The sequence below is a fragment of the Trachypithecus francoisi genome, unplaced genomic scaffold, assembly GCF_009764315.1.
Source record: "Trachypithecus francoisi isolate TF-2019V2 unplaced genomic scaffold, Tfra_2.0 Lachesis_group12, whole genome shotgun sequence".
In the NCBI taxonomy this organism is placed as follows: Eukaryota; Metazoa; Chordata; class Mammalia; order Primates; family Cercopithecidae; genus Trachypithecus; species Trachypithecus francoisi.
The window spans coordinates 93,496,355-93,521,186 of NW_022681457.1; the positions used below are offsets into that span (position 1 = coordinate 93,496,355).

The following is a 24,832-nucleotide window of genomic DNA, read 5'->3' on the forward strand; positions in this document are numbered from 1 at the left end:
CGAGTGGCTGGAATTACAGGCGCCCACCACCACGCCTAGCTAATTTTTGGGTTTTTTTTTTTAGTAGAGACGGGGTTTCACCATGTTGGTCAGGCTGGTCTCAAACTCTTGACCTCAAGTGATCTGCCCACCTCAGCCTCCCCAAGTGCTGGGATTACAGGTGTGAGCCACCGTGCCCAGCCTGCACATAACATTTCTTAAAACTAAATGAGCTGGGCGCGGTGGCTCACGCCTGTAATCCCAGCACTTTGGGAGGCCGAGGCGGGCGGATCACGAGGTCAGGAGATCGAGACCATCCTGGCTAACACGGTGAAACCCCGTCTCTACTAAAAATAAAAAAAAACTGGTGGCAGGCGCCTGTAGTCCCAGCTACTCGGGAGGCTGAGGCAAGAGAATGGCGTGAACCCAGGAGGCAGAGCTTGCGGTGAGCCAAGATCGCGCCACTGCACTCCAGCCTGGGCGACAGAGTGAGACTCCATTTCAAAAAAAAAAAAAAAACTAAATGAATGTGGCGGGGCTTGGTGGCGGGCGTCTGTAATCCCAGCCAGTCGGGAGGCTAATGCAGGAGAATCTCCTGAACCCAGGAGGCAGAGTTTGCAATGAGATGAGATCACGCCATTGTACTCCAGCCTGGGCAACAGAGCAAGACTCCTTCCCAATAAATAAATAAATAAATAAGAATGTGCTGGAAAGTGCTGAAGAGATTTGGGGATTATGGGTAGTATACTTCTCCCATTTGACAAGTGAGCATATCAGCCCATGTTTAGATGAATTGCCCAAGTGTCATCTTAGTGTCCAAGACCATAATCAAAACTACTTCACCCATGCTGAGGATCCCTTTGCTATGAAAAAAAATAAGAAATAAAAATAGGCTGTACGCAGTGGCTCATGCCTGTAATCCCAGCACTCTGGGAGGCCAAGGCAGGCAGATCACTTGAGGCTGGGAGTTTGAGACCAGCCTGGCCAACATGGTGAAACCCCATCTCTACTAAAAATGCAAAAATTAGCCGGGCATGGTTGTGCATGCCTGTAATCTTGGCTGCTCGGGAGGCTGAGGCACCAGATCCCTTAAACCCAGAAAGCAGAAGTTGCGGTGAGCCGAGATCACGCCACTGCATGCCAGCCTGGGTGACAAAGCAAGACTCTGTCCCAAAACACACACACAAAAAATAAAACAAAACTATTTCACCCAGTACTCCGTACCATGCAGGGTTGTTGGGAAAGTCAGTTCTGTCATTCATTAAGTGAGCCAGGCCAAATGTGGTGGCTCATTCCTATACTCTTAGTGCTTTGGGAGGCCAAGGAAGGACGCCAGGAGTTTGAGACCAGCCTGGGCAATGTAGCAAGACCTCATCTCCACAAAAACTAAAATAATTAGCACATTATGCTAGTGCATGCATGTAGTCCTGGCTCCTCAGGAGGCTGAGGCAGGAGGATCACTTGAGTCAAGGAGTTTGAAGCTGCGGTGAACCATGATGACACCAATGCGGTCCAGCCTAGGTAACAGAATGAGACCGTAGCTCCAAAAAAAAAGTTGATCATACAACAAGAGCCGAGAGAATGAACAAGAGAGTCATTATAACAGGTAGATAATGGAAGGTTTCAGGGAGTATCAAGTTGGAGGCATTCATGTGAGAAGAGGTGCCGTTCTCTAAGTCAGATGAAACCCACTTAATCAATGTTTTCCTGGTCTTTTCCTTCCACTCCCCACCCCCTAATTTTGTAGCCTCCTTTGCCTGTATGCAGTAGTTACCTTGTGCTTCTCTTTTGTTTAGGGACCTCCAAGGTGTTCCTCCCTTCAAGCCCCAATCATGCTGCTCTCTGGACATGAAGGGGAAGTATACTGCTGCAAGTTCCACCCCAACGGATCCACCTTAGCATCTGCAGGATTTGATCGACTGATATGTGAGGCATAGTTTTTGAATCTGGAATAATTGTTCCTGCCAGAGAGTGATTTTTTTTTTTAAATCTTGGGTGCCACAGAAGGTATTACTTTATGTTGGCAACATAACAGGCCGCATGGCTAATATGCTAAAATTGGGGCATGAACATGCTGAATGATCTTGGGTATAGAACTTGGAGTCCATGGGGTAAATACAGAAGCCATTATTTTACTGGTTGGAAAGCAAGTTCTGGTTTGAGAATATCTTCCTCATAGAGGCAAATCTCCAGCTAATTTACCAAGACATTTAGCAATCTAGACATAACAGGTTAATGGCAGTAATGAAGAGAGAAATAACTTTTATTTTCCCAAAGGTATAAGGTCCTCTTAATTCACACCCAGAATCCTAGCTAGCATATGGGAAAGAAGGAATCCTAAAGTGGTAACTCCCTTAAATAATCTATGTACATCATTAGGATCTACAACCAGATTTCTGTTTTTGAGAAATAAGTGGAATTTCTCATACCCATTTAGAAAAAGTCATTTTATTTATACTCTAGCAAATGAAGCCAAAAGGTAAAAAAAATTAGATGCTTTGTTAGTTACTCTCTTGCCAGATTGTGAGATGAAATGAGTTCTTTGGCTCTTTTCTGTTAACTCTTTGCCTCGGTGGCAAGTGGATGATACCCATCTTCACTGCCCATTTTGATTTGGATGTTCTGGCTCTATGATCCTTAAACTTACTGGTAGCCAAACGTCTGGATGGCTTAGGGATCTTTGCAGAACATATATGAATTATTGATATGCTTAATTTCATCAGACAAACTACGTAGTTTTTTGTTTGGTTGGTTGGTTGGTTTTTTAGAAACGGAGTCTCACTCTGTCACCCAGGTTGGAGTGCGGTGGCGCAATCTCAGCTCACTGCATCCTCCGTCTCCCGGGTTCAAGTGATTCTCCTGCCTCAGCATCCCAAGAGCTGGGATTATAGGCATCTGCCACCACACCCGGCTAATTTTTGTATTTTTAGTAGAGACAGGGTTTCGCTGGTCTCGAACTCCGGACCTCAAGTGATCCACCCGCCTCGGCCTCCCAAAGTGCTGGGATTACAGGCGTAAGCCACCATGCCCAGCCTGAGATCTGTTGTTTTGATAAATTTATGAGTACCCTTTGCCTAGTAATGCTCACAGAACCCCCATCTCCCTAACAGTGTTGTGGAATGTCTATGGTGACTGTGATAACTATGCCACACTGAAAGGACACAGTGGAGCAGTGATGGAATTGCATTACAACACAGATGGCAGGTGAGTATTCTGCATAATGGAATGACAGCTTCTCATACTAATTCTTCTTGGTGTCCTTTCACCTTTCATCTTTTCTCAGGAACCCTGCCATCAAAAACTACTGATTTTGGGTAGCTACTTTAGTATCCGATTTATCACTGTCACCCCAAGTGAGGTGTTTATTGTCTGTGTATGTGAATATAAAGATGTTATATCTGTCATTTCAACAACCCAGACAAAATTTGTTTTCTTTTTTTAAGACATAAAGTAAATGTGATTTTTGTATGTAGGCTGGAGTGCAGTGACACAAACATAGCTCACTGCAGCCTCAACCTCCTGCTCGAGGGATCCTCCCACTTCAGCCTCCCAAATAGCTGGGGCCATAAGCCCATGCCTCCATGCCCAGATAATTTTTAAAAATCATTCTTGCTATATTGCTCCAGAGCTCAAGCAGTCCACCTGCCTCAGTCTCCCAAAAATGCTGTGATTATAAGCATTAACCACCATGCCTGGCCTGAATTCAGCTATTTTTATTATAAAAATCATTTCTTTTGAGAAACCAAAAAAAGCAGAAAGATAAAAAATAGTCTATATTTCTACCACTCCAAAGATAATCACTGTTAATTTTTTTTTTTTTTAATCTGAGACGGAGTCTCGCTCTGTTTCCCAGGCTGGAGTGCAATGGCGCAATCTTGGCTCACTGCAAACTCCATCTCCCAGGTTCACACCATTCTCCTGCCTCAGCTTCTTGAGTAGCTGGGATTACAGGTGCCCGCCACCACTACCGGCTAATTTTTTTGTTTTTTGTTTTTGAGACGAGTCTCGCTCTGTCGCCCAAACTGGAGTGCAGTGGCCGGATCTCAGCTCACTGCAAGCTCCGCCTTTCGGGTTCACGCCATTCTCCTGCCTCAGCCTCCCCAGCAGCTGGGACTACAGGCGCCCGCCACCTCGCCCGGCTAGTTTTTTTGTATTTTTTAGTAGAGACGGGGTTTCACCGGGTGAGCCAGGATGGTCTTGATCTCCTGACCTCGTGATCTGCCCGTCTCGGCCTCCCTAAGTGCTGGGATTACAGGCTTGAGCCACCGCGCCTGGCCATTTTTTTGTGTTTTTTGTAGAGATGGGGTTTCACTGTGTTAGCCAGGATGGTCTTGATATCCTGACCTTGTCATCTGCCTGCCTCGGCCTCCCAAAGTGCTGGGATTACAGGCATGAGCCACCGCACCCGGCCAGAACTATGTGTACAATCTTATTTGCTGCTTTTTTTCTCTTAACATTGCTCAGCCAACATCTGATGTCATAAACATTTTAATGACTATATTATTTTATAACATAGATAATATGGAAATCTGGCTATGCAAATTTAATTCCATTGTTAGATAGTCTGGTAAACATTCATTGTTTCACATTTCTGACCTCTAAAATCTTAGGGTGCTCCATCAATTGATACATAGCATTGTATACATTTTAAATAAAGCATTAGAAAGCTGGGCCCAGTGGCATGTGCTTATAATCCCAGCTATTTGGGATCCTGAGGCAGGAGGATTCCTGGAGCCCAAGATTTCAAAACCAGCCTGGGCAACACAGTGAGACTCCATCTCAAAAAAAAATGAAAAAGGAAAGCATTACAAGATCAGTTATAACTTAGAAATCATCCTCAGAGGCTGGACGTGGTTGCTTATGCCTGTAACCCTATCACTGTAGGAGGCTGAGACAGGAAGATTGCTTGAGCCCAGTTGAAGACCAGCCTGGGCAACATAGTGAGACCTTGCCTCTACAAATGATTTTTAAAAATTAGCTGGGCATAGTGGCACCGACCTGTACCTCAGGAGGTGCAGGTACTCAGGAGGCTGAGTTAGGAGGGTCACTTGAGCCCAGGAGGTCGAGGCTGCAGTGAGCCATGATTCCAGCCTGGGTGACGGAAATAAAAAAAAAAAGAAAGAAAGCAATTGTCCTCAGAGACAAAAGAAAAAGTTTGGTAAAGAGAGAAGATTGGAGTTACTCAGCTGTCGGGTCCAGAGTACCACAGTCTGTCTGATCTCTGCAGTACCAGGGAGTTATTAAACATTTCCAAGTGAGAGGGTGTCTTGTGTTTAAAATGTTACCTATCACAAAAGTGGAAAAGATAGAGCGAACTGCTACATTAGATGTATGTCATGGGGATTCAAAGAAGGGGAATTTTTTTTTTTTTTTTTTTTTTTTTTTTTTTTGAGAGGGAGTCTTGCTCTGTCACCGGGGCTGGAGTGCAGTGGCCGGATCTCAGCTCACTGCAAGCTCCGCCTCCCGGGTTCACGCCATTCTCCTGCCTCAGCCTCCCGAGTAGCTGGGACTACAGACGCCCGCCACCTCGCCCGGCTAGTTTTTTGTATTTTTTAGTAGAGACGGGGTTTCACAGTGTTCGCCAGGATGGTCTCGATCTCCTGACCTCGTGATCCGCCCGTCTCGGCCTCCCAAAGTGCTGGGATTACAGGCTTGAGCCACCGCGCCCGGCCAGAAGGGGAATTTTTTAAACTTCACAGGGTCAGATCTTATATCTGGGCCTAAAGCACAAATAGGATTTTGGTAGGGTGAGGCATTCCAGCATCATGGGCAAACTGGCGTAGCACAACAGGTCAGTGATCTTGAAAAATTTGGCACCTTTTGGCAAGTAGGAAAGATAGATTGTTACTGTTTATCTTCACTTCTTTTTTGTTCTTTCTCTTACTTTCTAGTATGCTCTTCTCAGCATCCACAGATAAAACTGTGGCTGTGTGGGATAGTGAAACAGGCGAGAGGGTTAAAAGGCTAAAGGGACATACCTCCTTTGTGAATTCCTGTTATCCAGCCAGGAGAGGCCCTCAGCTTGTCTGCACTGGCAGTGACGATGGCACAGTTAAGGTGGGTATTATCTCTCCATGTTCCAGTTCCTGAGGTGATGTAGTGTGAACCTTATCTTGCCTTTCCACTTGTACTCTACCTTCCTCTGCAAAACTTAATTTTAGCAGTCATTTCCCATAACAGACACTTGAAATTTTTCCCCATTTAAAATAAAACATTTAATACATGTTTTAATTACCCTACAGAATAATAATAGACCCATAGAATAAATTGTTACTCGAAATAGGCCTGGCGTAGTGTTGCACACCTGTAATCCCAGCACTTCGGGAGGCCGAGGCAGGCAAATCACGAGGTCAGATCGAAACCATCCTGGCTAACATGGTGAAACCGCGTCTCTACTAAAAATACAAAAAATAAGCCAGGCGCAATGGCGGGCGCCTGTAGTCCCAGCTACTGGGGAGACTGAGGCAGGAGAATGGTATAAACCCAGGAGGCAGAGCTTGCAGTGAGCCGAGATTGTGCCACTGCACTCCAGCCTGGGCGACAGAGCGAGACTCCGTCTCAAAAAAAAAAAAAAAGAATAGTGACAGTAATATGCGTGTCTTTTCAAGGCTGTTTTGAGTATCCCCACCAATAGGGAGGCAGCAAAAAAAAAAAGAGGCTGTTGTGAGATTACAGACAATATATAAAAAGTTCAGTGAATGGTTTTAGTATAGCACAAGATGGGAACTTAAACATCATTTAGTCGGATGGTTTCCTGCCTATCTTTGTATGGTCATCACCTGAAGAACCTGTTAAAAATACCCAAAGAATCTAGTTCAGTGGATCTGCAGTGGGAATCAGATATTTTAATGTGTCCTTCAAGTGATTCAGTGTAGCCAGTCTGACATTCTGGGAGCCACTGATCTCACTGAGCATCCTTATTTTATAAATAAGGAAATTGAGACCTAGAAATAATAACGTATCTCAGAGGCACACAAGGACACAGTATATCGTAGTACCAACCATTTGATTATTTCTTTGACACGAATTTTGGACTCTGGTTGTCATTTTAATTATTAAACAGTGAGGGACTTCAAAAGAGTACATCTGGGAGACTACACTACTTCTTATTGCTTTTTAAATGAATTAATGAATTTGCTTTTTTCTTTCTTTGAGACAGGGTCTCGCTCTGTCGCCCAGGCTGGAGTACAGTGGCACGATCTTGACTCACTGTAGCCTCTACCTCCCAGGTTCAAGTGATTCCCCAGCCTCAGCCTCTTGAGTAGCTGGGATTACAGGTGCGCACCACCATACCTGCCTAATTTTTGTATTTTTAGTAGAGATAGGGTTTCACCATGTTGCCCAGGCTGATCTCGAACTCCTGAGTCAGAGCAGTCACCTGCCTAGGTCTCCCAAAGTGCTGGGATTACAGGTGTAAGCCACCACACCCAGCCAAATTGCTTTTTTTTTTTTCCTTTGGAGATGGAGTCTTGCTCTGTCGCCCAGTGCAGTGGCGCAATCTCAGCTCACTGCTACCTCCGCTTCCCGGGTTCAAGCAGTTCCCCTTCCTCAGCCTCCCTAGTAGCTGGGACTACAGGCACCCACACCACGCCCGGCTAATTTTTGTATTTTTAGTAGGGATGGGTTCACCATGTTGGCCAGGCTGGTCTCGAACTCCTCACCTTGTGATCCGCCGCCCCGCTCTCTCCCCGGCCTCCCAAAGTGCTGGGATTACAGGTGTGAGCCACGACACCTGGCCAAGATGCTTTTCTACTGAGTGATTTTCTTACACCTAATCACTTGGGTGGTTGCATGGGAGGAGAGTCTGTGGTTTAAGATTGGTTTCTAAACCAGAGCTCTTACCTAGATGTCACTGTAGTTCGAGAGTCTTAACAGTAGCTGATTTGCTAATTGTCATTTCAGAAGATAGTAAGAGGTGGAAATGCCCGAGTGAATTTTGTTAACATTATTATTGAGGGCCTGCTATAATAAACATCTAGGAACGATTTAGGTAGTAGAAAAAGAGTGTATGTCCTTCCTTTCTTCCTTCTTTTGATTTTTTGCTTCTCTTCTGCCTTAATTAAACATGATTTGGAATAGTTATTTTTACCATATTACTCAAGTTAATACTTTTTTTAATGAGCAATATGTCACATCACCTAAAGATGACTGCTTTTTAACCAGCTTCTATTTTTAATGTCAGTATATTTAAGACATCATTAAACAGCTTTTTGCAATGTACTTTTCAGTTACTTGTGAAGTTGGAATGTTTTGTGTTACTGTTTGTTTTGTTACTAGGTTGCAAGTACAGGAATTGAATTTCAGTTTAAGAGAAAGAAAAGTCATGTTGCTTTTTACGTGTCAGAGTGCTTAACAGAAAGCAAAGGTTTCCAACAGCACTTGCATTTTTAGTCTAAAAGTAGCGGTCTGGACATTATTCATACAGATCGTTTTCAAACTTCTTTTTTTTTTTTCTTTTTTCTTTTTTTTTTTTTTGAGATGGAGTCTCGCTCTGTCGCCCAGGCTGGAGTGCAGTGGCCGGATCTCAGCTCACTGCAAGCTCCGCCTCCCGGGTTTACGCCATTCTCCTGACTCAGCCTCCTGAGTAGCTGGGACTACAAGCGCCCGCCACCTCGCTCGGCTAGTTTTTTGTATTTTTTAGTAGAGACGGGGTTTCACTGGGTTAGCCAGGATGGTCTCCATCTCCTGACCTTGTGATCCGCCTGTCTCGGCCTCCCAAAGTGCTGGGATTACAGGTTTGAGCCACCGCGCCTGGCCTCAAACTTCTTATCAAGTGCATTCTTCTAATAAAATTAAGTGAAATACTGCATGTATGTGTGTATGTACTCATACATATATATAAATTTTCCTTTCATGAGCAGTTCAGTCCTAAAGCCAGTTATATAGGCCAAAGCAGGGAAGGTGCTCTGGTTAGAGATGGGCCAAGGTGGCTCAGAGTGGAGTGTCAGAGCACAAGTGTGGTAAGGAGAGCATCCACACAGGGCAGGGCAGTACATTGTAGGAAGTAGTCAGAGAGTGAGGAAGGCATCCATACAACACAAGGTAGGTAACCAGTGTGGAGAATTTGAGGTTGAGGGAGGGACAGCAGCCCAACGTGGAGAATCAGTGCCCTAATTGGGTGAAAGGGTCGTCAGTACATCAAGCAGTACATGGAGAGTGTGGATGTCAAAGCCTGAATTGAGGGCATCCACACAGGGTAGAAACGATTTGGTGTAGGGAGTCTGAGACTGAGCAAGATGACAACAGCATGCCTGGAGAAGTGCAGACTGGAAAGGAGCTGTAGCAGAGCGATGAGGGTGTTCACACAGAGGAATGACCCAAGTTGGGTAAAGAAGGGTTCCACATGGGTTCAACCAAGAATGGGAATCACAATTCAAGTAGGGAAAGGAGGATAATTATGCAGGAGAAGGGTGGAAGAGAATATGAGAAACTGGTTGCATGCAGGAAGCGTAATCAAATAAGTGAATATATTGAGTTTAATGGGAGGCTGATTTCTCTGTCAAAGAATGGAGTTATCAGTACAAAAGAGAAGACAAATCTTGTGTGAGGTATAAGTGTGAACTCACAACATTCAATATAGAAACAGATAGACATAGAAAAAATAGACATAAATGTGTGAGTGTGTAGGTGTGTGTGTACCTAAACATATATTGCCTGACTGTCCACTGAAAAGGTTTGGGAGCAACAAGACCCCAATAGCAATGAGCACCACTTACTGCACAGGTCTTGGCCTTTAAATACTGTTTTCCACTAAAAGGAACCAGGGCTCCTATTTCAGCCCCAGGGCAGTGAAAGTACAAGATAAGCCCTGTGCTTGTCAAGGCTTATCTTGTCAAAAGAACATTCTAACTAAATTATCAAATCGACCTAATTAGTAATGGGGCAAGTCAAAATCATGAGCCATTTGCTAGGATACAACAAAGATGCAGCATCATTTCTGTGATATTCCTACCAAAGATGTATAACTTAAGTCTAATCAAGAGGAAACAAGATAAACCTAAATCAGGGATGATAACTGTCCTGTAACTTTCAGAAGTGTTGAGTTCATAAAACTCAAGAAAAGTTTGAGAGAGTCTTCCAGGCTGGAGTCTAAATTTAACACATGATTCCAGACTGAATCCTTGTGCAATAAGACATTTGGGATAACTGGGATAAAACTTGAGTGGGATTTGAGGATAAAATGGTGATAGTGTATCTGTATTTTTTGATTTTGATGGTTATGTTGAGATGATGTAGGAGAACATCTTTGTAGGACAAACACTATTTAGGAGTGATAAGGGGCCAGGCGCAGTGGCTCATGCCTGTAATCCTAGCACTTTGGGAGGCCTAGGCAGGTGGATCACTTGAGGTCAGGAGTTCGAAACCAGCCTGGCCAACATGATGAAACCCTGTCTCTACTAAAAATACAAAAAAGCTGGGCGTAGTGGCGGATGCCTGTAATACCAGCTACTTGGGAGGCTGAGGCAGGAGAACTGCTTGAACCCGGGAGGTGGAGGTTGCAGTGATTGGAGATCACGCCACTGCTCTCCAGCCTGGGCAACAGAGCGAGACTCCATCTCAAAAAAAAGTGATAAGGCATTGGGTAAGCAACTTACTCTCAAATGATTTAAACCAAAAAAAGTGCTCTTTTTACTCCCAAGTTTTCTATAAATTTATGATTGTTTCAAAGTAAAATATTAAAAGTGGTAGTTATCTGGAAGTAAAATTCTAAATTATTTTAGACAAACTTTGACTACCGTGACTTTTAGGAGAAAGACAAAGATAGATTTGACCTGAGTGAAAGATCTATTGAGACAAAGATTATAGTACAGTTTATAAAATATATAGGATCTAAATTATTAAGGCCCTGAATTCTGAGTTAAGAAGTTTGGACTTGAACCACAGGAGTTGGGGGGGGGGAGATGTTGGGCATGTCGGACAGGAGTGAAGCATTGTTTTTGGACCATTTATCTGAGTAATGAACTAATTTTTAGTTCTTATTTACATGAACAAAGAAGAAACTACTTTCCATCCTAAACCATGAAAATTGGGAGGAAGAGGCATCTTGGCACAGATCCTACTCAAGACTGTCCTTGTTGACTACAGGATTGAATTTAAGCCTGTTACCTTCACTAAGGTTCCATGGCTGATTCCTTTGTTTTTGATGCCAGCCCTTTAAAACTTGGAACAGTCACCCCAAAATCTCTTTCTGCTAAATGAAACGACCCATACTCTTAGAACATTTACTTGTGGTTCATCTTCTGAAGTGTGTCATTCATTTATTGAAACATCTCTGAGCCCTCTCTGTGTTATCCACGCTTTAAAAATGTAGAGCTATAAGGGTTTGTTTGTTTAAAAGATGGGGTCTTGGCCGGGTGCAGTGGCTCACGCCTGTAATCCCACCACTTTGGGAGGCCGAGGCAGGCATATCACCTGAGGTCAGGAGTTTGAGACCAGCCTGGCCAACATGGTGAAACCCCTGTCTGTCTCTACTAAAAATACAAAAATTAGCTGGGCGTGGTGGCGCATACCTGTAATCCCAGCTACCCAGGAAGCTGAAGCAGGACAATTGCTGGAACACGGAAGCAGAGGTTTCAGTGAGCTGAGATCCTGCCAGTCTCACCCAAGCTGGAGTACAGAGCCGCAATCACAGCTCACTGCAGCCTCAACCTTCCTGGCCCAGTCGATCCTCCCATCTCAGCCTCCCAAGTAGCTGGGACTACAGGCATATACAACCACACGCAACTTTTTGTTTTTATTTTGTAGAGACGAGGAATCACCATGTTGCTCAGGCTGGTCGCTAACTCCTGGGCTAAAGCCATCCTCCTGTCTCGGCCTCCGAAAGTGCTGGGGTTACAGGCATAAGCCACCACACCTGGCCCTCTAAGAATTTTACAGTTTTTAGCTCTTACATTTAGGTCCTTGATCCATGTTGAATTAATTTTTGTGTATCACGTTAGGCAGGGGCTTACCTTCATTCTTTGGCATGTGGTTAGCCAGTTGTCTTAGCACAATTTTTTGAGAAGACTACTTTTTCCTTCTATGTGGACCATAGTTACTTGCTTCTTTGCATGCGTTATATTTTTTGAAAACTAGGTATTTAAGTATTATAGCATGGCAACTTTGGAAATTAGGTCCCCAGAGCTGTTTGTTGTAGTTGTTTGTTTAGTGACTTTCTATGGGTTGGGGCAGGGTGAGGGTGGGTGGGTGGGTGGGTGGTTGATTGGTTGGTTGGTTGGTTTTTGAGACGAAGTCTTGCTCTGTAGCTCTGAGTGCAATGGTGTGATCTCAGCTCACTGCAGCCTCTACTCTCTGGGTTCAAGTGATTCTTGTGCCTCAGCTTCCTGAGTAGCTGGGGTTACAGGGGCACACCACCATGACCAGCTAATTTTTGTATTTTTAGTAGAAACAGGGTTTTATCATGTTGGCCACACTGGTCTCGAACTCCTGACCTCAAGTGATCCATCCACCTCGGCCTCCCAAAATGCTAGGATTACAGGTGTGAGCTGTCACACCTGGCCTGTTTAGTGAATTTTTGAACTACTTTTGTAAAGTTTGTGTTCTTTGTCCTGTGTTACCACTGAATTCTTTTTTTGTTAGCTTAGTGGTCAGCTAGTGAATGACAGAAGTTTCCTAAATTACCTACAACAACAAGAACAAAAACTCTCCCAGTCTTTGCAGATTGTCTTTTGGTATGTTGGAGCCTGCCTTCAACTCCTTGCTGTGCAGTTTACATCTCTCCTTAGCTTTCACTTCCTGCTTGTGCAGAGCCTGAAGGTCAACCAGAGAGCTTACGGCCTTCTCAGATCTTTTCTAAGTATGTGCCCAGCCCTGGACATGCAAGTGGTCTAGATTGCCAGGGATAGGCCAGGCATGGTGGCTCATGCCTGTAATCATAGCACTTTAGGAGGGCGAGGCAGACAGATCACTTGAGGCCAGGAGTGTGAGACCAGCCTGGTCAACATGGCGAAACCCTGTCTCTACTAAAAATACAAAAATTAGCTGGGCATAGTGGCACACGCCTGTAATCCCACCTACTCGGGAGGCTGAGACATGAGAATCGCTTGAGCCTGTGAGGTGGAGGTTGCAGTGAGCCGAGATCACACCACTACACTCCGGCCTGGGTGACAGAGGGAGACTCTGTAGTTAGATAGATAGATAGATAGATAGATAGATAGATAGAGATAAGATAGATAGCCAGGAATATGTCGGTGTTTTCAAAGCTCTTACTCCCCAAATTGTCTCCTTCCCCAGCCCTTCCTCCCAAGGTTTTTGGTTTGTGTTTTTGCCCCAACTGTTTTTCCTTGCCCCCAGGCACCAGGGGCTAATAACATCCTTTCCTTTGAATGTTTTCAAGGAAAGTTCCAAGTTAGGCAAAATAAATGTAAGTCCTTTGAGCTTATCTTTCAGGGAGCCACCAGACAGGTAAAAATAAACAATTTTTATTGTTTATTCTTTGACAATAAGAAATAGGCCCCCCTTTGCTTCCTCAGTACTAGGAAACCATACTGGGAATATGGGTTATCTTCAAAGCTGTTGCTGAGCGGGAGACAGAGCCAGCACAAGTTAAAACACTACAAAACCCTTTTACTGGGACTCAGTTTTTTGTTTCCTTTTTCCTCATTAAGGGTTTGCCTGGTTACTATAAACTTTTGATTAGTTGTGAGAGTTCCGACAGTTGATTCTGACAGGTTTTTGCTGGTTAATTTGTTGTTTTGTGGAAGGACAAGCTTTTGTCATTGTTTATTATTATTTTCACTGACGTACCCGTTCTCTATTTTTTAAAATGTGGGTTGCAGCCCACTAATGAATTAGTATCTACAGTTTGAAAAAATTGTCTGATACCCTTGTTGTCCTAAAAAATATATGAACCAAGTAATTTGGGGAATTCCATTCTAAGAGTATGTTGATTTAACTGTGTTTATTCACTTTAACAAAGAAGTCTGAAAATATAACTGAAATTTTGTTTCACCAGCCTTCAAATGTCTTGGCAAAATTGAGGACACTGCTTACCATGTGTGTTATTAGGATATCCAGGAGTTAGTGAAATGGGATCCCAATTATAGATGTGTTCATGTTCACAAAGTCCTTGTACTTAGAGATATTTGTACTGTGCAGTTGCTTCTTAGAATAATGTTAATGATATACTCTGTTGTCCTTTGCTTCAGCTTTGGGACATCCGGAAGAAAGCAGCCATCCAGACATTTCAGAACACGTACCAGGTGTTAGCTGTGACCTTCAATGACACAAGTGATCAGATTATTTCTGGTGGAATAGACAATGATATCAAGGTATGTTTGATGTTTATGATATATTTCCATTTCACCCATCTGCACTTAGAAACGAATTTTTTCAAACTTCTGAAATTGTGGTAGCTTTGCACTTAATACCAACTGAAAGGAAAATAGTAACTTGGAACTTACTTTCTTTTTCTCCTGTCTTCATTGACTTCCTAAATTAAAGGTTGCATTGCAGATCTTATAAATGCTGTCAGGGACCAGGCACTTAATGTGAAGTGTGAAGTCTCTGTAGGGGCAGGACTATGTAGAAAATAAAGCGTACATTTCCTTTTAAAGACATTCAGAATCTTTTTTTAACCATCTTGGTTTAATGGGAGCAGTGACTCAGTTTGTGATTTTGTATCCTCATCTCTCACTGTGTTTTTCTTTTTGACACTATGGAAAGGAAGTTTTCTAAGTTTCTCTAAGAATGAGAGAAAGTAATGATATTAAAGAGGCAATAGACCATATGGCAGTACAGTGTAGCTCAAACTTTCAAGTAATTGACTTGAGTTCTGATCCCAGTTTCACCATTTTCTAGTTTTGTGACTTCAAGCACCTTCTTTAAGCTTTTCTTGTGTGAATGCTGAGGGGGTAGTGATAACAAAAACACTGGCATCTACCACATACCATTGTGGGGATTAAATGAGCCTGACTGATAAGAGCACTTAGCAGAATTCCTGGACATAACAAGTGCCAGGAAATGTGTTATTTTGGTCCTGCACGGCTTCTGTCTTCCTTTCCTATTGGCTTCCTTGGGGATCTTAACGACTTTGACCTTACCTTCTGCTTTATAGTGAGAATAGTAACTGTCAGATAAATACTCAACTTTCTGTGTTGTCCTTTCCTAGAAGTTGTACTGTATTTCCATCCCTCGTTGTTTCCTTTGCTGTTACTTTGGATGAAATATCCTTGCTTTTGGCCAGGTGCGGTGGCTCAGGCCTGTAATCCCAACACTTTGGGAGGCTGAGGCAGGAGGATCACAGGGTCAGGACACCGAGACCATCCTGGCCAACATGGTGAAACCTCGTCTCTACTAAAAATACAAAAATTAGCCAAATGTGGTGGTGTGTGCCTGTAATCCCAGCTACTCGGGAGGCTGAGGCAGGAGAATTACTTGAACCTGGGAGTCGGAGGTTGCAGTGAGCAGAGATCACACCACTGCACTCCAGCCTGGCCACAGAGCAAGACTCCATCTCCAGAAATAAAGATAGTCTGTTTGTTTGTTTGTTTGTGTCTGTAGGCCAGGCTGGAGTGCAGTGGGGCTATCTCAGTTCACTGCAACCTCTGCCTCCTGTGTCCCAGTTCAAGCAATTCTCCTTCCTCAGCCTCCTGAGTATCTGGGATTACAGGCATGTGCCAACATGTCCAGCTAATTTTTGTATTTTTAGTAGAGACAGGGTTTTACCATGTTGGCCAGGTTTATCTTGAACTCCTGACCTCGTGATCCACCTGCCTCAGCCTCCCAAAGTGCTGGAATTACAGATGTGAGCCACTGCTCCTGGCCTAAAGGTAGTGCTTTAAATGTGAGGGTTTCAATCATTCATCCCTTCTTTCAACCTCTTCTTTTCTACTTTTCTTTTTTTTGAGACGGAGTCTCACTCTGTCGCCAAGGCTTGAATGCAGTGGCATAATCTCGGCTCAGTGCAACTTCCACCTCCTGGGTTCAAGCAGTTCTCTTGCCTTCAGCCTCCTGAGTAGCTGGGACTACAGGCGTGTGCTACCATGCCTGGCTAATTTTTTGTATTTTTAGTAGAGACGTGGTTTCACCAAGTTAGCCAGGATCGTCTCGATCTCCTGACCTCGTGATCCACCCGCCTCAGCTTCCCAAAGTGCTGGGATTACAGGCATGAGCCACTGCATCCGGCCTTTCTTTTCTACTTTCTTATGAGTATTTCTTCATGCTTAGGTCTCTTCTCTGGGTGGCCAAAAAAAAAAAAAAAAATTCTTCCTTTGACTCCATATCCCCTCCTCATATTGCCCTGTAAATCTTTCCCTTTGCAACCAAACTATTTTATTTATTTAAGGTAGAGTTTCACTCTTGTTGCCCAGGCTGAAGTGCAATGGCACGATCTCGGCTTACTGCATCCTCCACCTCCTGGGTTCAAGTGATTATCCTGCCTCAGCCTCCTGTAGTTGGGATTACAGGCATGTGCCACCATGCCTGGCTAATTTTGTATTTTTGGTAGAGACAGGGTTTCTCCATGTTGGTCAGGCTGGTCTCGAACTCCTGACCTCAGGTGATCCATCCACCTCAGCTTCCTGAAATGCTGGGATTACAGGCGTGAGCCACCCTGGCTGGCCCAAAACTTCTTAAAAAGGATGATGGTGGTGGTGATAATATTGCTATCACCATCATCTAACACATAGTGCTTATATTCTGCCAGTTGTTGTTCTCAGAGCTTTACATCATTAATTAATTTAAGCTTCACTATTGGCCTCCTCACGGATCTTAAAGACTGACCTTACAACCTCATGAAATAAATCCTACTGATGTGATTGTACAGATGAGGAAACTAAGCTAAAAGAGGCACAACAGCTTAACCCCAGGTTACACAGCTAATAAGTGATGGAACCTCAGTTCAAATTCCAGAGTTTCTTTCTAGAGTTATACTCTTAATACTTAGAGGAATCCCCTGGAGATGTTTCTGCACTCACTGTCTTCAGTTCCTCACATACCATTCATTCTTCATTCGAAATGGTCTGGGTTTTTTTGTTTGTGTGTGTGTGTGTTTGTTTTTTAACATAATCGCTCTGTACCATAGACCTGGTCTTCTCTCTTCCCTGAGTTCTGTGACAAAAGACTGTCCTATCCGTCTGGTAGGTCCTTCTCCTTCTCTACATACCATTATGAGCACTCTGTCTGTGGAGTCTTGAAATATCATTATTCGCCAAGGGCCCTTTGCTTTTTTCACTGTGTACATTCCCCAAGACAAATCTCGTCTACTTCCACGACTCCATCCCTCTGCTGATGACAGTTTTCCCACCCCAGATCTTAAGCTTCAGGTCCCTGTGAACAACTAGCTGTTCAGTATCCCCCACTTGAATGTCTGATAGGTAGCTAAGAATTTAGGTTTTCCAAAATTGAACTTCCCATCCCTTTTCCATCATATAAATATTTGGAGAATGAAGAATCAGAACATGGAAATTTAGATCAACTTTAATAGCTATGCACAGTATTTCCCAGAATGGAGATGGGAGCTCATTGGCATCAGAATCACTAGAAGAAGGCTTCTTGTGCACATGAAAATAGGTTAGTGTCATCAAGCTATAACTTTTATAGTTTTCAAGATATGTAAATTTGCATACAGTGAAATAAACATTTTTGGTGTACAGTTATAAGAATTTTAATGTTTGCATAGATTCACTATCACCAACAGAGTACCAAATTTGATTGATGCCCACTGTGGGGATACACTAACCTAACAATAATACTCTTGTGCTAGTAAAGTCTTCCTACTACCAATAGTATGGCTTACTTTGGACTCTTTATCTGGACTGTTCCTGGACCTTCTGAAGACAATAGTGCTATGTAGCACAAATTCTCACAACTTAAATAAAAGAAGCTAGCCTCAAAAGGTTATATATATATAGGATTCCTTATATGATATTCTCAAAAAAAAATTATAGGTCAAAGAAGAGATCAGTAATCAGCAAGTGTTAGGGATGAAAAGGTTTGACACAAAGGAGAATAGTTAGGAAATTCTTGGGGTGATGAAAATTGTTTGGTACTCTGTTGGTGATAGTAAACTAAAAAGTGTTTCCTGGGCGTGCTGGCTCACGCCTGTAATCCCAACATTTTGAGAGGCCAAAGCAGGCGGATCACTTAAGGTCAGGAGTTCTAGACCAGCCTGGCCAACATGGCGAAACCCCATCTCTACTAAAAATACAAACATTAGCCAGGCATGGTGGCATACGCCTGTAATCCCAGCTACTCAAGAGGCTGAGGGACGAGACTGGCTTGAACCAGGGAGGCAGGGGTTGTGGTGAGCCAAGATTGCACCACTGCACTGCAGCCTGGGCGACAGAGAGAGACCCTGTCTCAAAAAATAAAAATTTTTAAAAAAGCATTTAATCTGTCCACAAACATTCAAATTTTTCTGCCAATGCTTCATTTTTGGGAAAATTTTTAAATTAGAAGTGCACCTAGCACTGAGAGTCCCCTTGTTTGTGTACTGCATATATTGTATTCTCTTTTTTTTTTTGAGACGGAGTCTCTCTCTGTTGCCCAGGCTGGAGTGCAGTGGGATGATCTCGGCTCACTGCAAACTCTGCCTCCCGGGTTTACACCATTCTCCTGCCTCGGCCTCCTGAGTAGCTGGGACCACAGGCTGGGCCATCACACCCGGCTAATTTTTTTGTATTTTTTAGTGGAGACGGGGTTTCACCATTTTAGCCAGGATGGTCTCCATCTCCTGACCTTGTGATCCACCCACCTCGGCCTCCCAAAGTGCTGTGCTTACAGGCGTGAGCCACCGTGCCCGGCCTGTATTCTCTTTTCTAAACAAAAAATCATTATAGACTTTTCCTAATTTGTCTTCTTATTTACCTTAAATGTTTTATGGAGATACAAAAATTGCATTCAAATATATGTTTAACAAATCAACTTTATTGGGAATAACATTATTAAAAACTAATTATAAGTATAATAGATTTAGTAATAAAAGTGATACCTTGTATATTAAAGTGCAGAAAATGTAAAAAAAAATTGTAAAAATAGGTAAGTCACTGTAGTTTCATCATCCAAATTCAGTCACTGTTACTATTTCACAGTGTACTTCCTTCAAGTCTTTTCTGTACCACAGTGTTTTGTATGTAAACATCATGATATTCACTCTTTAGATAATACTTTTTTTTTTTTTTTTTTTTCAAGAGAGAGAGTCTCGCTCTGCTGCGGCTGGAGTGCAGTGGTGCAGTCATGGCTCACTGCTGCCATGACCTTCTAGGCTCAAGCAATTCTCTCACCTCAGCCTCCCAAGTAGCTGGGACTAAATGTGCATGCCACTATGCCCAGCTAAATTTTTTTTTTTTGAGACAGAGTTTCACTCTTGTTGCCCAGGCTGGAGTGCAATGGCACGATAGCTCACTGCAACCTCCACCTCCTGGACTCAAGTGATTCTCCTGCCTCAGCCTCCCGAGTAGCTGGAATTACAGGCACCCGCCACCATGTCCAGCTAATATTTTGTATTTTTAGTAGAGACGTGGTTTCACCATGTTGACCAGTTTGTTCTAGAACTCCTGACCTCAGGTGATCTGCCTGCCTCGGCCTCCCAAAGTGCTGAGATTACAGGCGTGAGCCACCAGGCCTGGCCAGCTTGGTTTGTTTTCGTTTTTGTTTTTTTAGAAATGGGATCTCAACACATTGCCCAGGCTGGTCTTGAACTCCTGGCCTCAAGCAGTCCTCCCTCCTTGGCCTCCCAAAGTGTTGGGATTAGAGGCATGAGCCACTGTGCCCAGCCATGATCTCTTTTCACTTATTATCACATAGCTGATCCTTTGTCAGGAATCCCCCACCCCCATCTTTGATGCATTGCTGTGACTTGCTCTCTTACCTTCAGATCACAGCATAGATATCTCTTCTAGAAAGTATTTCCTAAACTAAGCCCGCCTCTAGTTGCTGTCTATCAAATCATTCTTGTTTTCTTAGAATTGTAGTTAGAATCATTTTCCTTTCCATTTTTTTTTTTCATTTTGAGGTCTCACTCATGTTGCCCAGGCTGCAATGTGGTGGTAGAATCATAGCCCACTGTAACCTTGAATTCCTGTGCTTAAGTGAAGTTGGGATCATTTTTTGATTTGCCACTTAATTGCTAGCTTTGTGATCTTAAAGTTGTTTTAACCTCATCATCTCCATTACTTATCTCTGAGTGGGAATTGTCAGCTCACCTCATGTAATTGTTACATTAATTAAATGAAGTAAGGATATGATATTCCTAGCTCCATGGCAGGGACATAGTGTGTTCAGTATATGTCAGTTGCCATTATCATCATCATTTTTATTTTTATTATTACAGTATTAAATAATTTAGTGACAACCATGTCATTGGACATTTAGGCTGTGTCATGTGAATCACTATCACAGATTATGCTGCTATGGACATATTTGTGCATGAAACTTTTTCTGTATTTGTTTTCTTAGAATAGATTTCCAGGTGAAAAATTAATGTGTTTTAACAAGTATAAGGATGTTTCATATTTGGGATACAGGCTGCTATATTGTTTTTGGGCAGCAGCAGTTAATACAATATTTGAAACTAAGTTGCTAGAATTATTTCTTTATTTTTGCTCTTGTATAACAGAGATGGACTGGAGAGAGTTGTGTGTGTGTTAGAATTTAGTTAGAAGGTAGTCTTCTCCCTATTAAAAATACCCTGCTGATGGCCAGGCACGGTGGGTCGTGCCTGTAATCCCAGCACTTTGGGAGGCCAAGGCGGGCAGATCACTTGAGGCCAGGAGTTCCAGACCAGCCTGGCCGACATGGCAAAACCCTGTCTCTACTAAAAATACAAAAATAAGTGGGGCGTGGTGGCACGCGCCTGTAGTCCCAGCTACTCGGAAACCTGAGGCATGAGAATCGCTTGAACCTGGGGAGTGGGAGGTTGCAGCTAGCCAAGATCACGCCACTGCACTCCAGCCTGGATGACAGAGTGAGACTCTATCCTGATTTAAAAAAAAAAAAAAAAGAAAGAAACCCTTTTGTTACATGCAGAGGGGAGAGTAATTGCTCTCCCAAACTCAGGAAGATTTTTAGTTGTCCTAAAGACCTCATACATTTCTTTAAACATGCAAAAGAGAGGCTCCTTTTCAATCAGAAGGACTCAGGAAATGTCAAACCTGAAAAGAACCTTGGACATCACCTCCATCCCTCACTTTATACGTGACTGAAGTGAGTCCCTAAGAGGTTAAGTGATCTGGCCAAGATCAAATAGTCATCATTCAGTCAGTGGTAGAGACAGGACCAGAACTCTATCTCTACAGGGCTAATAGTCTTACCACTCTGTCTTGTTACCTCTAGTCAATTAACAAGTACCTTTTAAGCACCTAGAGGCTTACCGGTCTTGAGTCCTAGCGTGACAAATGACCACACTGCCTCACTACATTAGGAGATGCTCCTCAGAGAGCCTGGTTTTTGTTTGTTTCTCAGTCTATCTTAGGTAGCACTGCCTGTTCTAAGAAAGAGAAACACATAAGGAATGGGAACCCTTTTTAAAATCTGAGGTGAACAAATTCTGTGTATATTTGTGAGCAGATAGACTGTTCCCACCAATCTCTTGGAACTTCCTACCTGGTGATAGGATTGGGGAGTCAGAGGAAAATGAAGAAAGAAGAAAATGTGTCACTTGAGAGCCTGATGGTCTGGCTGGCAATCTGGCATTTCTTGTAACCCTGAGCTCTAGTTAGGATGGGAGTTCAGTTTGTAATTTTTTTTTTTAATGTAATGGTTAAAAGGATAGATTAGGCCAGGCATAGTGGCTCATGTTTGTAATCCCTGCACTTTATGAGGTTTCATCCCTTCAGTTATTAAATATATGGGCCAGGCCAGGCACGGTGACTCATGCCTATAATCCCAGCACTTCGGGAGGCTGAGGTGGACGGATCACAAGGTCAATAGATTGAGACCATCCTGGCCATGGCCAACATGGTGAAACCCGTCTCTGCTGAAAACACAAAAATTAGGTGGGTGTGGTGGTGCGCACCTGTAGTTCCAGCCACTCGGGAGGCTGAGGCAGGAGAATCACTTGAACCCAGGAGGCAGAGGTTGCAGTGAGCCAAGATTGCACCACTGCACTCCAACCTGGCGACAGAGGGAGACTCGGTCTCAATCAGTCAACCAGTGGGCCAGAAGGATCTTTCCAGAATATACATCTGAATGACTCATTTTTCTATTTTGAACCCTTCTGTGACTCCCCAGTGAAGGAAATAAAGTGCAAGCCAGGCATTCAAAACCTTTCATGAGCTGGCCTCTGCTTGTCTACCTCATCATCTGCTGCCTCTGGGTGCCTAATTTCCTACAATCCAGCAGTTTTTTCCATGCCCCTCTACTTCCACAAATTATCTTCTCCTAGTAAATACCCTTCCACTTTGTCTAAGTTTAAAAAAAAAAAAACTTTCAGACCCTGCTCAGGCACTTCATTTTCTGTGAAAGCTTCCCTTTCTCACTCTCATCTCTGTTCCACCAGGGTTAACCCCTCTGCCCACTTTACAACTATACCTTGCATAGGCCTCTCGTTACTTGCTTAAACGTCTTAAGTTTTCCTTGTTATACTGAACACTCCTTGAGAGCAGGGGCCATGTCTTTTTTTTTAATCTCCAGTAGTACCTGCCACTAATCAGATGCACAGATTTTCATTGAACAGCTGATTAGGATACTTGCAAAATGTTTTGCTTAAATTTTAAATTCTTGCTGTAGAATTTTTTTTTTTTTTTTTGAGACAGTTCTTGTTGCCCAGGCTGGAGTGCAGTTGTGCAATCTCAGGTCACTACAGCCTCCGCCTCCCGGTTCAAGCAATCCTTCTGCCTCATCCTCCCGATTCAAGTGATTCTTCTGCCTCATCCTCCCAAGTAGCTGGGATTACAGGTGTGCACCACAATGCCCGGCTAATTTTTTGTATTTTTAGTAGAGAAGGGGTTTCACCATGACCAGGCTGGTCTTGAACTCCTGACCTCAGGTGATCCACCCACCTTGGCCTCCCAAAGTACTGGGATTACAGGAGTGAGCCACCCCTGCTGTAGATTTTTTTTTGTGGCAAATCCTGGATACTTTTTGGCCCTGCACAAACAAGGTGTACAGGCCTCAAAGAGGAAGTTTGGAAATAACACACAAGTTCTGTGAGGGGTTGGCAAAGTGCATTCTCTCCTAGTTGTTACAAAGCTAGATTTCAACAGTACCTTCTCAGAAGAGAAGGAACAACAGCTTGAACAAAATGTCAGACATTTCGGCCTGGCGCGGTGGCTCAAGCCTGTAATGCCAGCACTTTGGGAGGCCGAGACGGGCGGATCACAAGGTCAGGAGATCGAGACCATCCTGGCTAACACGGTGAAACCCCGTCTCTACTAAAAAAATACAAAAAACTAGCCGGGCGAGGTGGCGGGCGCCTGTAGTCCCAGCTACTCGGGAGGCTGAGGCAGGAGAATGGCGTAAACCCGGGAGGCGGAAGTTGCAGTGAGCTGAGATCTGGCCACTGCACTCCAGCCTGGGCGACAGAGTGAGACTCCGTCTCAAAAAAAAAAAAAAAAAAAAGTCAGACATTTCAGGCTTTCCTGATTACTGAAGCAGCAAACATCTTGATATAAAAAAGATCATATGGAGGCCGGGCGCGGTGGCTCAAGCCTGTAATCCCAGCACTTTGGGAGGCCGAGACGGGCGGATCACGAGGTCAGGAGATGGAGACCATCCTGGCTAACACTGTGAAACCCCATCTCTACTAAAAAATACAAAAAACTAGCCGGGCGAGGTGGTGGGTGCCTGTAGTCCCAGCTACTCGGGAGGCTGAGGCAGGAGAATGGCCTGAACCCGGGAGGTGGAGCTTGCAGTGAGCTGAGATCCGGCCACTGCACTCCAGCCCGGGCGACAGAGTGAGACTCCATCTCAAAAAAAAAAAAAAAGGATCGTATGGAAAATGTGTTGGGCTCCACACATAGTGAGTTACTGATGGAGAAAGTGGAGTTGTCTGCCCTGTGTATTGCTCTGCTATGTAACACCTAACTCATTTCTAGATAAGGAAAAGTGTCTTGATTTAAGGAACAGCAAAAGTTTTATTTACTTAGAAAAAAACTACATTGCAATATGAAATAAAATTGGGAGAAAATTTGTGTTTTATGTAATATTACTGTTCTTTTTGCCATGTGACTTTCCAGACTATTTCTGTTAGCTTGAAAATAATGTATTTTACATACTTGTAGTCTGTGTAAGGATAAATACTGTTTTGTATTTTCCTTTTATGCTTAACGGCTTATTATGTAAATATTTTTACATTTGGTCTTCTGAGTTATTTTTAGGAACTGCTTAATAATAGCTACACATTATTGAGGACCTGCCATGTGCCAGGCATATGCTAAGCATTCTTATAATCCTTACAACAGCCATAAGAAGTAGCTAATCTTACAGACCAGGAAACAGGCCCAGAAAGAGTTAGTGACCAATGATACATACCTCTTAAGTGACAAGGACCAGTTTATTCCTACCCTAGGTCACCACTCTTTCTACTCTGTCATGCTATCTCCTGTATGAGAATTCAGTTTTGTGACGTGCCTATGAGACATAATTTAATAAACCACCTGTTTTTCCTGCTTGACATTTAGGTTATTTTCTGTGTCTTACCTTTCCTATACAAGCAATAATGAATCTGTTATTTATTTTTCTTTTAATAAATGTGCTTTTCCATAGTGTGTTCATGTACGTACCCATACATGTACATATATATACATTTATTGTCACATATTGTTACATTAAATGAAACATTTTAAGTATCTGTATTTTTCATATTGTTAACACAAATTAAACATGTAATCATAATGCCTTTTTAAATGACAAACTTATTCGTTTTATGTGTTTATAATAATTTTTAATGGCTAAGAATCATAGTTTAAGCATT

The 24,832-nt window shown here is 43.3% G+C and overlaps 1 protein-coding gene across 2 annotated transcripts in view; it reads left to right on the forward strand.

Moving 5' to 3' along the window:
* Positions 1-24,832, forward strand: part of SNRNP40 (small nuclear ribonucleoprotein U5 subunit 40) — a 53,110-nt gene that overhangs the window by 2,054 nt on the left and 26,224 nt on the right. For both annotated transcript variants that reach the window (XM_033227390.1, XM_033227391.1), the window contains exons 2-5: positions 1,776-1,905; positions 3,090-3,183; positions 5,871-6,036; positions 14,127-14,249. In XM_033227390.1, the coding sequence (XP_033083281.1) occupies positions 1,776-1,905; positions 3,090-3,183; positions 5,871-6,036; positions 14,127-14,249 (513 nt within the window). The remainder of the gene's footprint in view (positions 1-1,775; positions 1,906-3,089; positions 3,184-5,870; positions 6,037-14,126; positions 14,250-24,832) is intronic.